This window comes from Microtus pennsylvanicus, chromosome 6, assembly GCF_037038515.1.
Source record: "Microtus pennsylvanicus isolate mMicPen1 chromosome 6, mMicPen1.hap1, whole genome shotgun sequence".
In the NCBI taxonomy this organism is placed as follows: Eukaryota; Metazoa; Chordata; class Mammalia; order Rodentia; family Cricetidae; genus Microtus; species Microtus pennsylvanicus.
The window spans coordinates 105,133,916-105,148,887 of NC_134584.1; the positions used below are offsets into that span (position 1 = coordinate 105,133,916).

General features: G+C 40.1%; 1 protein-coding gene across 9 annotated transcripts in view; it reads right to left on the reverse strand.

Annotated features, from left to right (window-relative positions):
• The window catches only part of Nfat5 (nuclear factor of activated T cells 5), an 81,704-nt gene that overhangs the window by 7,887 nt on the left and 58,845 nt on the right, over positions 1-14,972 (reverse strand). For 6 of the 9 annotated variants that reach the window (XM_075977082.1, XM_075977080.1, XM_075977086.1 and 3 more), the window contains 5 exons: positions 12,109-12,241; positions 10,871-10,954; positions 4,574-4,722; positions 1,324-3,856; positions 164-402 (listed from right to left, as the gene is read on the reverse strand). In XM_075977082.1, coding sequence (XP_075833197.1) covers positions 167-402; positions 1,324-3,856; positions 4,574-4,722; positions 10,871-10,954; positions 12,109-12,241 — 3,135 coding nt within the window. In that variant the 3' untranslated portion in view covers positions 164-166. The remainder of the gene's footprint in view (positions 1-163; positions 403-1,323; positions 3,857-4,573; positions 4,723-10,870; positions 10,955-12,108; positions 12,242-14,972) is intronic. The other 3 variants (XM_075977083.1, XM_075977081.1, XM_075977088.1) reach the window with 1 other exon arrangement.

A 14,972-nucleotide genomic window follows, 5' to 3' on the forward strand; every position in this document is an offset into this window, starting at 1 on the left:
TTCTAAAGTAAAGTTTCCAGTCAAAAGGAATGTCCAGTATTCCCAACCTGATCTAAGCTATCATTCAGAGTGTGCTCAAAGGGAATGTACTATTTTAAAAGGATAAAGTCTAAGCAGTGCTATTAACTCATTTAAATATAAGAAGCCGAAATGTAATACTTACACATTAAAAGGAGCCAGTTAAATTGTTCCCTTGGCTTTGCAATGAGACAAGCAAATCGATCTTCTCCATGCTCTGACTGCTGCTCACAGACGAGGCCAGTGGGGAAGTCTCTGGCATTTGCTGAGAAAGAAGTGTTGTCACAGAAGCCTGGCCCTCATTTTGTGCCTGGCCTGGCTGATTTATAGCCATCAGCTGATCCGGTAAGGTACCTGGTCCGGATGTTAAAAGCTGACTACAATCTGCAGAGAAATAAAATCAGAGATATCTCATTAATCAAGATCTATGAAAAAATACTTTCATTCATTCTTAGGATGGGTGAGGTGGAGCACACCTTTAATCTCAGCATTTGGGAAGCACAGAAGGTAAATCTCTAAATTCATGGTCAGCCTGGTCTACACAGAGAGTTCCTAAATCTAAATAAAAACACTTCTTAGGTATCATCCAAGTCCTATGTAATTACCTGTCATAACAGTTAAAATTGATGTCTACTTCTTTAAAAAAAATTAATTGCCTAAGATACTATCTGTCCTTATTTTTCATTTCCCTTTCAAATTAATGGCTTAAAATGGCAAATACATTTTAATACACAACTATATTTAAACCCTCCCACTATCTTTGTGAGGTCTTAAAAATTATTGCCTTTTTTGGTTTCTATTTCTGAGACAAGGTCTCATGTATCCTAGGCTAGTAGTCTCAAATACACTACACGAAGCCACAGATGACTTTGAATTTCTGATCTTCCTGCCTCTATCTCTAAAAGATTAGGACTACAGAGGCATGAACCATCATGACCAATCAAAAATTGACCACTTTTGAAAATATGGCCATTCAGGCCCATGAAGGCCAAATAACTTGTTCAAGGCCTCAGTCTTCAGCTGGTGGAATTTATTTATTTATTTATTTATTTATTTTGGTTTTTCGAGACAGGGTTTCTCTGTAGCTTTGGTGCCTGTCCCGGAACTATCTCTTGTAGACCAGGCTGGCCTCGAACTCACAGAGATCCACTTGCCTCTGCCTCCCGAGTGCTGGGATTAAAGGCGTGCGCCACCACCGCCCGGCCAGTTGGTGGAATTATTACTCTGCTCTTAAAACATTGTGCTTTGTGCTTCTTTATAATAATATGAACACCTCGACTGAGTACAGATAAATTTGTTTCTTACTATTTTGAATGCCAAATAAGAACATTCCTGAAGTCTGCTGAGATGAGCCAGGAGAATTTTGTAGTTGGTTCATTGTGCCTCCTGTAGTGTTGTGAAATAAAGTAGCCTGGGACTGGGCTGAAGAAGTGGCTCCTTGAATTCCAGGCATGTTGTTCTGAGGAGAATAAAGAGGAGACTGTTGCATGTCTTGTTGGTTTATACTGGTTTGCAGTGCAGACATGGATGCTGGAGAGAGGAAGAGTGTTACTTGCTGCTCTTGAGAACTAGGTGACCCTTGTACCAACTGGATCTGAGGAGAACTATGGAACAAGGAGGTCTGTGGTGACTCAGACTGTGCAGGACCTGGGTTCTGAAGTGAGGAAACTGTAGGCTGATTCTGAAATTGCATGGGCTGCTGCTCTTGGTTCATTGGGGCCATATTACTTTGTTGGTGAAAAATTGACTGGTTCTGCTGCTCCTGACTAGTCATTGGGTTTTGGCTTGGGCTAAATATCATGTTTGGTGGTGGCTGCTTCTGAGATGCCATTGTAGCCATGGCATTCTGATTACTGAATAAAATGTTCTGCTGCTGCTGCTGTTGCTGCTGTTGCTGCTGCTGCTGCTGTTGTTGTTGTTGCTGTTGCTGCTGCTGCTGTTGCTGCTGTTCTTGGGATGGAGAGTTGCTCTGCATGCCAACTATTGAGTGCTGTGTTTGGAAAATTGCTCCTTGCTGGCTTTGAGGCATTGGATTAGATGGAAGGGAGCCAAGGGCCACCTGAGGCTGAAATAAACCTTGCTGAGTGGATTGTGCCTGTTCCTGGGAAAGAATAGGGGTTGGGATGTGTGATATTGGAGGCTGCTGTTGAAAAGTAGCTTGCTGTTCAGGGTTTGATGTTGACTGAAGTGGAGAAATTGAGTTCTGTGCTGCAAAAAACGAAATCTGTTCTTCTTGGCCTACTGTGTTTGTTTGAAGATTATTCATAGAACTTTGGGAAAGAAATATGTTGGGTGACTGCTGATCTTGAGGAACTGAAGAGCCTTGTAATACAGCAATGGTATTCTGAGAGTGAAACATTGGAGGCTGCAACTGCTCAGAGGACGCTGTAGAAGTCTGACTGTGGACAATAGGATTTGGACTGTGAAAAATTGAACCTTGAGTTTCCTGGGAAAGGTTCTGAGCATCAGCAATAGGATTTTGAGGATGAAACAGTTGAGCCTGTGAATGAGAAGACTGCTGCAAAAAGTTCCCAGACTGAAGTGACATCATCTCATTCCCTTGCTGGAACAAGCTATTCCCTTGTTGCTGGGTACCACTATTCTGAACACTCATTATATTTTTTGTAGATGAGAAGAGATTTACTTGAGGCTGGTTGTCTCCACTGTGTTGCATTTGAACCATGGTCTGAAAGACACTGTTTTGAATTTGTTTTGCCTGTGTTCCAGTTTCTTCTCCATCTCCTGAACTTGGTGCCTGAAACATAGTGGAGCCAGGGGTTGTAACCTGTGGTGTGGTAGTTGTTGACGTTTCATTTCCAGAAACTGCAGGAGGAGAAGAGAACAACTCGCACTGCATTTGCATGTCCTCACTGGTAGGCAGTGCACTCATCATGTGAGAAGGCTGCTGGTAAACTGGAGACTGCTGAAGGCTTCCATTTGCTGAAGCAGCTGAAGGAAATAGTTCTGACTGAATCTGGGCAGCTGCTTGGCAAATGCTCTGCTGCATCTCCATCACCATTGCTGCTGATGATTCCATCACTTGCTGTTGCTGTTGTTGTTGCTGCTGCTGTTGCTGATTAGACAGTGTGTTTTCAGTTGGTTGATGGACATTGTCAGCCCTACCAGGTAGTAAGTTATCTGGTCTGGTATGAACTGCAGGCTCTGTTGAGGCAAACATTCCAGGGCTTACACTACTTTGAATTTGACTGACTTGGAAAATGTCTGCATTAAGTTGTTCCTGAACATTCTCATTACCATCTGGAGCAGAAAACAGAACAGAAGATAACTGTTGTTGTGCCTCTAGAACCTGCTGAACCAAGTCAACACTTCCACTGCTGCCACCAGCGGTGCCACCTGCAAAACTTCCTGCTTGCAGATGCTGAATAGTACTCTGGAGCTGGCTCACACCACTTGGCGGTGGGAAAATATTTGATGAGATCTGCTGCTGTAATGTCTGTGCTTGTTCTTGAAGCGGGGACGGCTGCTGCTGTTGTGATGCCTCAGTCAACTGTGATAAATTAACCACTGTGCCATCTGACTGCAATGTGTCTCTCGACTGAGCTTCTCTTGTCTGAAACTGTGTAGCCTGCTGCAGTAATGCATCACTGCTGGGCAGCTGACTAGAAGCAGAAACTGCTGGAAAAGTCCCAGGCTGCGAGATGTCCTGTGTTTGGATAGTTGTCAGGGCCTCTGGGTTATATGCCTTGGGCTGAAGCTGCTGCTGATTTTCATTTTCAGAAGGTAAGTGGGAAGATGATTGTGATGAAAAAGATGAATTTCCTGTTATGTTAGAAATAGTTTCTAAAGTTGGCTGAGTCGATCCAACTGTCTTTGTAGTCTAAAATATAAAAAGTCACAAATAATATGTACATATACAATAACCACATTATTACTCCAAAACTGTTTCTAAGAATGCACAGAGCTAATTTTCTACTCTACACTACCAATCAGAAATTGGTGTAAGACTGATTCTCTATGATATAATTAATTTCTGATTATCAGTACTGTAATCATGTATTGGTATGTTTAGCCAAATTAAGAATAGTAAGAGAACATTAATCCTATTAATCCTATGATTTGTGTGTAACCAAATTTAAAACACTTCCACATTGTGGATCATGGGTAACACTGCAATGGGGAAAAAACTAAAGGGGGAACTGAAAAGACAGGAGAGAAGAAGCCATAATCAAATGTTCCTACCTCTGAAAATGCTAAAATTAGTGCTTTAATTAAATCAACCAATTTTGGGGGCAGAGTCTTTCTGTTCAATCAGGTTAAACTTGAACTCACATCCTTGGTTCCTTATCCCGAAAACCAACTTGTAATACCTTTATAAAAACCCCTCATCTCACAGGTATTAATTCCTCCTCTTGTCAAAATGTGTGCTGGAAGTTACTTTGCAAACAATTTTACTGATACATAAAGCATATGCTCTGAAAAGCAAAATTAAATAGGTATATCCAATGAAAAATAAATGTCAAAGAAACAAGAAAGCTAAATATAGCAGTTTTTCATATATGAGATAAAGATATGGGGCACTAGTAACATAACTCACCTGAAAAATAGGGGAAGATCTTTTCTCTGCTGTTACTTCCATTGGAGTGACATCTTCAGTCTTAATCATACTGCTTGATATGAGCGGAGTGATCAGGGCATTAGGAAGAATGTTCACTTTATCTAAGTTACATCCAGATGTTTTCATTGCTACACACATAAAAAAAAATTGCAAATCATAAAAATAACCAAAAAAAACTATCTGTTTACTATAAGCCATTGTTTAAACCTATTTTTTCGTTTGAAGTAGTCTCTATACAGTCTAGACTGGCCGCAAACTTATCATCTTACTGCCTCAGCCGCCAACAGCTCAAAGTATGGGTGTACCACTATACCTGGTGGCATAAATGTCTATTTTATTTACTTGTCTATTTTTTGATGTTATTATGGATGTAATGGATGATATATTTACCCTTACCCCATTTTTGAGAGGCTCTCATGTAGTTCAGGCTGGCTTCAAGCTAGATATGTACCCTAAGAGTTACCTCAAACTTTTGATCCTCCTGCCTTGACTTGGCACTACATGTGTAAGTCATTATGCCTAATAATACAGGCAAAGACAGTTATTGAGCCCAGGGCTTAATGCATCCTAGGCCAGCACTCTGCCCACTCTGCTACTTATCCCCACCCCTACCTGGCTTGAAGATTCTTGGTATGGGCTGAGAAGGCAGGCTTATTTATGCGGTATCACACCAGGTAATCAAACCAAGAAACACCTGAAACCTAGAGAGCCCCCCACCAATAAAGAAATACCCCCAATTGTAGGCTAAATAATAAACTAAACTGACTCAAATATCAGGCTGTATCCCACAAGGCACATGCTAGGTGTCACTAAACAAGGATAGTGCTTAGCTTATTTTAGCACAGACTGGTAATCTCCAAGCATTCCAACCTTTTAAAGGCTAAGATTATTGAAGTATCTCACAGTAAAAATTTAAGAAAACATAAAGTAATTCATAAATTTTTATTCTCTGTTCAATGTTTTAGAAACTTGAACAATTCAAGGTGATGCATTAAATACATTTCTCACTATTTTTTACCTCTATCAACCTCCACTTCCAAAAGCTACTGATTTACAGCTAGGAGTGGTGACTATTACTTTTCTACTCTAGTCCCATTGACTAGTCCCCATGACTTCAATTCTTTTTTCTTCTTTTTAACCTTACTTGAATTTGCCACTGGTACTTTATGAAGCCTACTGTTATTGTTTATCACAGTCTGAATTGATCACACAGCTAAAGCCTGATCCAGAAGTTTGAGACTCTGGAAAAGAAATAGGTCTTTTTTATTTTTTTGTCTTGTTTATTGTTTTTCTTTTTTTTAATATTTATTTATTATGTATACAACATTCTGTCTGTGTGTATGCCTGCAGGCCAGAAGAGGGCACCAGATCCCATTACAGGTGGTTATGAGCCACCATGTGGTTGCTGGGAATTGAACTCAGGACCTTTGGAAGAGCAGGCAATGCTCTTAACCTCTGAGCCATCTCTCCAGCCCCTTGTTTATTGTTTTTCAAGACAGGGTTTCTCTGTGTAACCCTAGCTGTCCCAGCAAACTCTCTCTGTAGTTCAGGTTGGCCTCAAGTCACAGAGATCTGCCTGACTCTGCCTCCTGAGTGCATTAAAGAGATTAAAGGTGTGAGCTACCACGAGTGCAGCAGAAATACAGATTATTAAGACAGTTTTTATTAATATGCAGCTCATGCTGGTCTCAAACATTTCATTTTCCCTTCTCAGCCTCCAGGGTGCAAGCGTAACATCACATGTCACTATGCCTAGCATCTCAGAAACTTTCAAATGTTATTATTTTAATTTTTATTCATTTATTTTTTAATTTCCTTTTCATATTCTTGCTCTTTTAAAAAATATTTATTTTTACGTTGTGTGTATGAGTGTTCTGCCTGTTTGCAAGTATGTGTACTAGGCACTGCTGAAGGTCAGAATCCCTGAAACAGGAGTTACACACAGACAGCTGTGAGCCACCATGAAACCAGGGTCCTTTGCAAGAACAAATGCTCTTAACCACTGAGCCATCTCTCCAGCCCCTGCACTGTTTGAGACACTCTCATGTTTCTCAGGGTAGCTTCAACTCAAAGCCCAAGACCTGAACAAATACCACTGCCTTCGCTTTCCAAGCACTGGGACTGCAGGTGGATACCACCAACACCTGGTTTACGCAGTGTGGAAAGCCAACCCAGGACCTCGTCCGTCCATCAGGCAAGCACTTTACCAACTGAGCCACATCCGCAGTCGGAAATAGGAAAATGTGAAGACTTTCCTATTCTTTTTATTACTGATTACTTTCTTTTATTTTTGTTTATTTACTTTTGGGGAGAGGGCCTATGTGGTTCTGGAATTTACTATGTAGACCAGAGTGACCTCAACCTCACAGAGATCCTCCTATCTCACTTTATTACTGATTTTTTTGTTTGACTTCACTATAAGTGGAAGACATAATTTCCCTAGTTTCAATGAAACATAACTAGCAACATCAACAACAAAAACAAAAATCAGTTCAGTTTTAAGTTCTATAATTTCGATTTGGTTCTTTTTTAAAAACCTCCACTTTCTTTACTAAAAATCTTCTGTTTTTATTTTGACTTTCACTAGAAAATTCAAACTTACTTGTTGCATTAATCTCATGGTCGAACTTTTTGTTACATAGTTCAACACTTTAATATTCACATCAGTTATCTTTTCTCTTTCCAGTTGTGATTTTTCTTGGTTCATAATATGACAAATGTCTTTAAAAAATTATTTCAAGACCACCTTGGATTTTGCTAGGAAATGAAAGAGCAAGAGAGAGAGACACAAACAGAGAGAGAGACACAGACAGAGAGAGAGACACAGACAGAGAGAGAGAGACACAGAGTCAGAGAGAGAGACAGAGAGACAGAGAGAGACAGAGTCAGAGAGAGAGAGAGAGACAGAGAGAGAGTGCGAGCCTGCTTAGAGAGGTTTCAATATGTAGCCACAGTATTATTTTGGGGGATCAAGATCTAAATGTTATTACAAATCATAGCTATTTTTAAGAACGATCCTTCAAGGATTATCGCTGCTACAGAAATTTAAGTGTCATTCATGCCATATAGTCTTTATCATGAAAGTATTGCTGATTAAATTTCCACACAGCATTCTGGCTCAGCAATAAAGCTTGAGGAATCATAAAATATAAGCTATTTGCTAATTTTGCTTATGATGACAAATTTAAAGTCTAAACCTACAAGACAGTTTAGAACTCAATTTAGTTTACATCTTCACAAAATTATTTTACCTTACTTTTTAAAATATATTTATTTTATGTGCACTGGCGTTTTGCCATGGAATTGGGTCGCCTAGTAAGTGGAATTATAGACAGTTATGAGCTGCCATGTGCTTTGAATTGAATCCAGGTCCTCTGGAAGATCAGTCAGTGCTCTTAACCACTGAGCCATTTCTCCAGTCCCCCCCCCACACACACACCATTTTATCCTACTTTTAATTGATAAGGTATTTATCAAAATAAGATCTGAATTATGAAAAAGAATGCCTGTTTCATATTCAGTTTATTTGGAGGGGGGAACTAGTAAAATTTTGCTCAAATGACTAAATATTTTATCACTAAAACACAATAAAAACCATTGCTTTTTAAAATTCAATACATGCTCTTTTACGTGAAATTTCATGCAGGACTGGGTTGTGATCTATCTATGGGATCTGATTTTCTAGGAACACAGGTTTGAGAGTAGACTATAGTCAGGCACCATGGCTCATGCCTATAATCCCAACATGCTGGAGGCTGAGTCAGGAGATTGCCAGGAGGTCCAGGCCAGCCTGGTTAACAGAGTGAAATCCTGTCGCAAAACAAACAGGACAGATTACAAACATACTTGATATTCTTTAGTAATTACAGTATTCATTTAATGAATGTGAATTGATTAATTAATTAATACTTCTTTCTCCCTTTGTTTTTTGGTTTTGTTTGAGATAAGAGTTTCTCTGTGTAGTCCTGGCTGTCCTGGAACTCACTATGTCGACCAGGCTGGCCTCAGCCTCTGGGTGGTAGGCTGGCATTAAGGGCATATGCCACCACTGCCTGACAAAGATCTATAGAATGAAGCTGAAACAAATTTTCAATCAAGCTGAGTGACCTTATACAAGTCACTTAATTTCTGAGTTCTGGCTTCATTTTCTTATGAAGAGCTTGGCATCAACTTCAAGTAAATGTTCAATGAACACTAGTTACACAGTCAGGCTTGTGGCTGTCTTTAGTTGAGTCTGATAAAATTCCCAGTGTATTCCCAACCTCATAGTTTTTTACTAATCTACTCTGGAAAAGGTTCATGGTCACAATTACAATAGCAAGTAAGGAACTATTCTTCATCGGAATTCTCAGTTTTATTACTGAGAAGTTTCATTGTAACCAAGCTCATTATACCCCTTTATATAATTTAATCCACATGAATTTAAGGGCAGGAAAATGGAGGGGGGGGTTACAAAATGGTGTCGTTATGTAATCTGTACCTTCGTAGGTAAAGGCATAAAAGCATCATCACAACATACTATAAACTGTGGAGCAGAATCTGCCTACTACACTGTAACAGACTTAAATCACTTTATATTTATGGTTTCCTTTGTATAGGGCTTTCTGAGACAGTTTTACTATGCAGGCTAGACAGGCCCAGTACTGGCACTGTAGGAATCACACCCATTTTTGTTGTTGTTTTAAAAAGGTAGAACAGCCAGGTGGTGGTGGCACATGCCTTTAATTCCAGCACTCGGGAGGCAGAGGTAGGCAGATCTCTGTGAGTTCGAGGCCAGCCTGGTCTACAAGAGCTAGTTCCAGGACAGACTCCAAAGCTACAGAGAAACCCTGTCTCGAAAAAACAAACAAACAAAAAAAAAAAAGGTAGAACAGGGCAGTGGTGGCCCTGGGGAGGCAAAGGCAGGCAGATCTCTGAGTTTGCAGCCAGCCTGGTTTACAAAGCCAGTTCCAGGACAGCCAGGACTGTCATAGTTTCGAAAACAAACATTCTAATTGGTAAGGAAATTATAAACATGTCAGAAGGAAGAATGGTTAGATCCCAGGGCAACTTTTCATATATCTATAGTTCATGTCATTCTTTTTGGTCTTAGTAACAAGTACACTCCTTTCATAAAAAAAGCTCCATAATTTCTACTTTACATTTTTGGGGTGAGGGGGCGTTGAGAAAGGGTTTCTTTGTGTATTCCTGGCTGTCCTGAAACTTGCTCTGTAGACCAGGTTGGCCTTGAACTCAGAGATCCACCTGACTCTGCCTCACGGGTACTGAGGATCAAACTTGTGTGCCACTACCAGCAGTCTTCTGTTTTATTTTTTGTGTGTGTTTATTACTTTTAAGGGGTTTGGACTTTGTTTTTTTCTATTTATGTATTTATTAATCTATGTGTATGTGTAGTATACATACTATGGGAAGGTTAAGAGGACAAAATGTCAGAGTTGGTTCTTTTCTTCCACCATGTGTGTTTGGGGATTTAACCCAGGTCATCAGACTACTGGCAAATGTTTTTATCCACTAAGTCATCTTGAAGGCCCTTAAAGTTTTTGTTTTGTTTTCATTGTATTTTTTTATTTTATGTACATTTGCCTACATGTATGTAAGGGAATCCACTACCCTGGAACAGGGGTTTAAACAGCGTGAGCTGCCACGGGGGTGCTAGGAATCAAACCCGGGTCTTCTGGGAGAGCAGCCAATGCAGTGCTCTTGATTGCTGAGCCATGTCTTCAGTCCCCCTTTAAGGATTTTCTTTTTTACACTTAAGAATTTAAAAACAGCCAGGCGGTGGTGGCACACACCTTTAATCCCAGCACTCAGGAGGTAGACACAGGTGAGTTCAAGGCCAACCTGGTCTACAAGAGCTAGTTCCAGGACAGGCTCCAAAGCTACAGAGAAACCCTATCTTGAAAAAAACAAAAAGAATTTTAAAACAAAATTCCTCTATTGTAACATATTTGTTATTTTGACAGAAGGCCTTGCTGTGTAGCCTACAGTCTTGAACTCATGATTCCCCTGCCTCCCAAGTGTTAGGATTCCAAGTACACACCATCATATTTGGTCTATTACAGTTTTGTTTTTAAAGTATATCAATATGCTAAATAAAGGAAAATAGCAAATTAAAAAACAAGTCTCTGCATCAGTAAAGTCAGACAAATATTTATTTTATAATTTGGAAAACACCTTGCTAAGTATCAGAACACATCAGAGCGGACAATGCACAAAGGTTTACTAGTGAACACTTAGGATGGCCAAATTAGTATCTAAGAAATATCAACTTGGTACCTTTCATGGCTTCTTCAAAAGAGCAAGGCCTTGCTGGACTAGACGTCTCCTTTTTCACACTGACATTCAAAGCCCCAGCTGCTGCTGTGAAAATAAAAGTCACATATTTATTTCAATTTATTGATCCTGGCAAAGCACATATTCTTACTCTTTAGTGTGCCACATCACAGGGTCTCTCATTGGCCTGGAGCTCACTGATTAGGCCTGGCTGGCGAGCAAGTCTCAGGGATTCTCCTATCTCACACTCACTAGCTCTGGTACTTACAACTGGTTTTAGAAAATGTGTTCAGGGAATCAAGTTCAGGTTTTCACACTTGCACGGCAAGCACTTTACACTACAGATTGAATTCTCAAGCCTAATAAGAATGTTTTTAAAGCAAGGCAGTAGTGGTGTAGCATTTAACCCCAGTTACTTTTGGACTCCAATTCTGTTTTCCTTTTTGCCCCCTGGTTCTCAGTTTCTATGTGCAACAGTTCTGGCTATCCTGTAACTCACAGAGATCTGCCTGCTGGGATTAAAAGCACATGCCACCCTGATTTCTAAACTATGAAGTGCTTAAAATTATATTTAAAACATTGCCAGGGAGTGGTGGCAAATGGCCTTTAATCCCAGCATTCAGAAGGCAGGCAGCCATCCTGGTCTACATATAGAGTTCTGGAATAGCCAGAGCTGTTACACAGAGAAATCCTGTCTCAAAAAACCAAACCAAACCAACCAACCAAACTACCAAAACATTTATCATAAGTCTAGTTTTATGTTATTACTTATCACTTCAAGTTTCTCCTTTTTAGAATGCACACTAGGGCCCAGAGGAATAGTTTGGTGGTCAAGCATGTAATTAGCATATTAAGGCCCTGGAACCAAACCCAATGTGAGGGGAAGGAGGGGTAATAAGCCAGTCAAACTAGAGCATTAGCAATTTCCAGCTGGGAGTTTCACCTCTGCATTTACAGGCACTCAATGAACAGTGGTCTTCACTAGGAAGTGAGCTGTGCGGACTCTGGAGCACTTGCCTTCAAGCACTGTCAGCTCTTCTATTATTGAGAACAGGAGGGAAGGATTCTAAGAACAACAGTAGTATCTTGTAGCTGTGTTTTGAGAAAATATCCATCTCCAAGTCAAATTAGTAGAAATTCATATTTACAGGGTTATTTTTGGTTGTCTGGACTTCAAACTTTTTCAAAAGGATTAGAAATTAATTATTCATTTTAGTTCAGAGTTTTTCATTTTGACATACCTGGGTCTGGAGTGTATGTAAATGGCTGAACATCATGAGATCTTCCAGCATTGGTCACAACATATATTCCCACTGATACAGGCATAGTTATATGTTGGTCATGATACGGGGGAACCTTCACAATAAGATGGTTCTAATTAAAGAAAAGTGTAAGAATCAGAAAAAAAAAAGGCAATGTTAAAAGAGAAAAATAAATACATTATCTGCATAGCTTTTAAAAATTTGTTATAAAAAAATGCACTAGATTTTTAGAGTCAGGTCTTGCTACAAAGCTCAAACCCGCCTCAATCTCTAGGTCTTCCTGCTCCATTCATGATGTAGGTGGGCCTTCTGTCTACGTGTTACGTTCATTGGTTAATAAAGGAAACTGCTTGGCCTGATAGGTCAGAACATAGGTAGGTGGGAAAGACAGAACAGAATGCTGGGAGGAAGAAGGCAGTGAGGCAGACGCTATAGCTCTCCTCTCCAAGATGGATGCAGGCTAGAATCTTCCCAGTAAGCCACCACTTCGTGGTGCTACACAGATTATTAGAAATGGGTTGATCAAGATGTGAGAATTCGCCAATAAGAGGCTAGAACTAGTGGGCCAAGCAGTGTTTAAAAGAATACAGTTTGTGTGTTATTATTTCCGGGGCTAAGCTAGCTGTGCGGGAGCAGGTGGGACGAAAAGCAGGTCTGCCAGCTGCTCCTCTCTACACATTCAGACTCCCAGCTTTATCTCAGACTTGTTCTCTCCAACTATAGTATTTTCATCTCTCTCAGATGGCCAAGTTCCTTACCCATATCCAGGTCTTATACACAAACACCACCTCCTCAGAAGCCTTCCCTTTCCCGTCCATTTTTTGAAGTATTTATTCTTCCCCAAACCTAATTATATTTATTTTCCCAACATAACTTTTTCTCTTTCTTTCTTTCCTTTTAGTGTTGTTTTGATTTGGGTTTTTTGTTTTGTTTTTCAAGATAGGGTTTCCCTGTAGCTTTGGAGCCTGTCCTGGAACTCACTCTGTAGACCAGGCTGGCCTTGAACTCAAAGATCTGCCTGCCTCTGCCCAAAGGCATGCATCACCGTTGCCCAGCAGAACAGCACTTTTTAATCACTTCTAAGTACTGGTTTTTGTCTCTCTCAAACAAAAGAAAGTAGAAGCTGCACAAAGATTTGTGGTGCTCTGCCTCACAATCTGTCAGGATGCACAAACACAAAACGCACTCAGATGTCATCTAAAACATATTGCCTGGCTGGCCTGTGAGTCTTACTACTCCCCCCTCAACCTGGGTTTATAGGTGTGTACACCACCACGCCCAGTTTCAAGGTTCTGTCATTTCAACACCTTTTCCTTTCGAATACTTCAGCTTTATTTTCCATTTAATGCAAGCTCTAGGTCTGTTCTCTAGGATACCAGATCTTACTCTACTCTAAGAAAATGTTTCCCAGAAAGGCACTTAACTCTTCTCTCTCTGAAAAAAATAATAAATTTTAAAAATTAAAAATGAGGGGCTGGAGAGATGGCTCAGTGGTTAAGAGCATTGCCTGCTCTTCCAAAGGTCCTGAGTTCAATTCCCGCAACCACATGGTGGCTCACAACCATCTATAATGAGGTCTGGTGCCCTATTCTGGCCTGCAGACATATACACAGACAGAATATTGTATACATAATAAATAAATAAATATTTTTAAAAAATTAAAAATGAACAAAACCACAGAAACAATGACTTATCATGCTTATGATTTAGTTTATAAGTTCATTGGCAGAAAGTCCAAGACTGGGCTGGGAAGATGGCTCACCAGGTAAAAATGCTTGTGAAAAAGCCTAATGACCTAGTTTGATCCTGAAACCCAAAGAAAGGTGGAAGGAGAGAACTGACACCACATAGTTGTTCTCTGACTGCCACATGTACACACACTCCAACACACCCTATACGATAGTAAAACAACAACAAAATCACAGCCCTCTAAAGACCTCTAGCATTCCAAATCTACCACACAAACCCGATTTGATACCTAGATCATATGGCGGAAAGACAGAGCCAAGTCCATAAATCTGTCCTGACTTATTATGCACATATTACATGCCATGTGTGCCCATACATATACATCATACATATTTTTTAATGTAAATTTAATTATTAGGCCAAGGATGGACATGGCTCAATTGTTAGTGCTTGTGTAGCATGCATGAAGCCCTAGGTTCAATCCCTGGTACTGGAGAAGCCAGGTATAATAATACATGTTTATGATCCCAGCACCTGGGAAGCAGAGGCAGAAGTTCAAGGTCATCCTTGGCTATGTAGCGAATTCACAACCAGCCTAGACTACGTGAGCATTTCACGAAAAGAAAAAAACAGGGGGTGGGGTGGGTAACATCCCATTTCTCAGGAGAGAAGGAAGAATAAAAAATGGATGGATGAGGAGAGGAAAATTGAAACAAGTGAGAGAGAAGACAATAAAGGGGAAGAGAATGAGGGTAAAGGAGAGGGTGAGGGAAAAGAAGAGAGCACTAAAATAAAGGGGGATTATAGTAATCTAACCAATATGTCAAAATTCAAAGCGTGTAGGTAGTGAGACCCTGTCTAAATAGGTAACAATAACAATAACAAACTGATACGTGTTCACAGCACAAGAAAGTATTCTATTGAGTCATAGGCTTCAATTACCTAGTAAAACTAGATACGTAGAATTAAATTAGAACAAGGGGTGCAGTGCCCTCAGAAAGAGCAGACTTTAGATCACAGTTCCCTTTTCCTTCAGGACAATGAAATGAACTGACAAGTCTTCCATGGTATCTATTACAAGCTTGGAATTGCAAGGACCCCACTTGTTCCTGCCAATAGTGCTCTAGATTGTTCCTGCTGCTCATGGCAAAGTG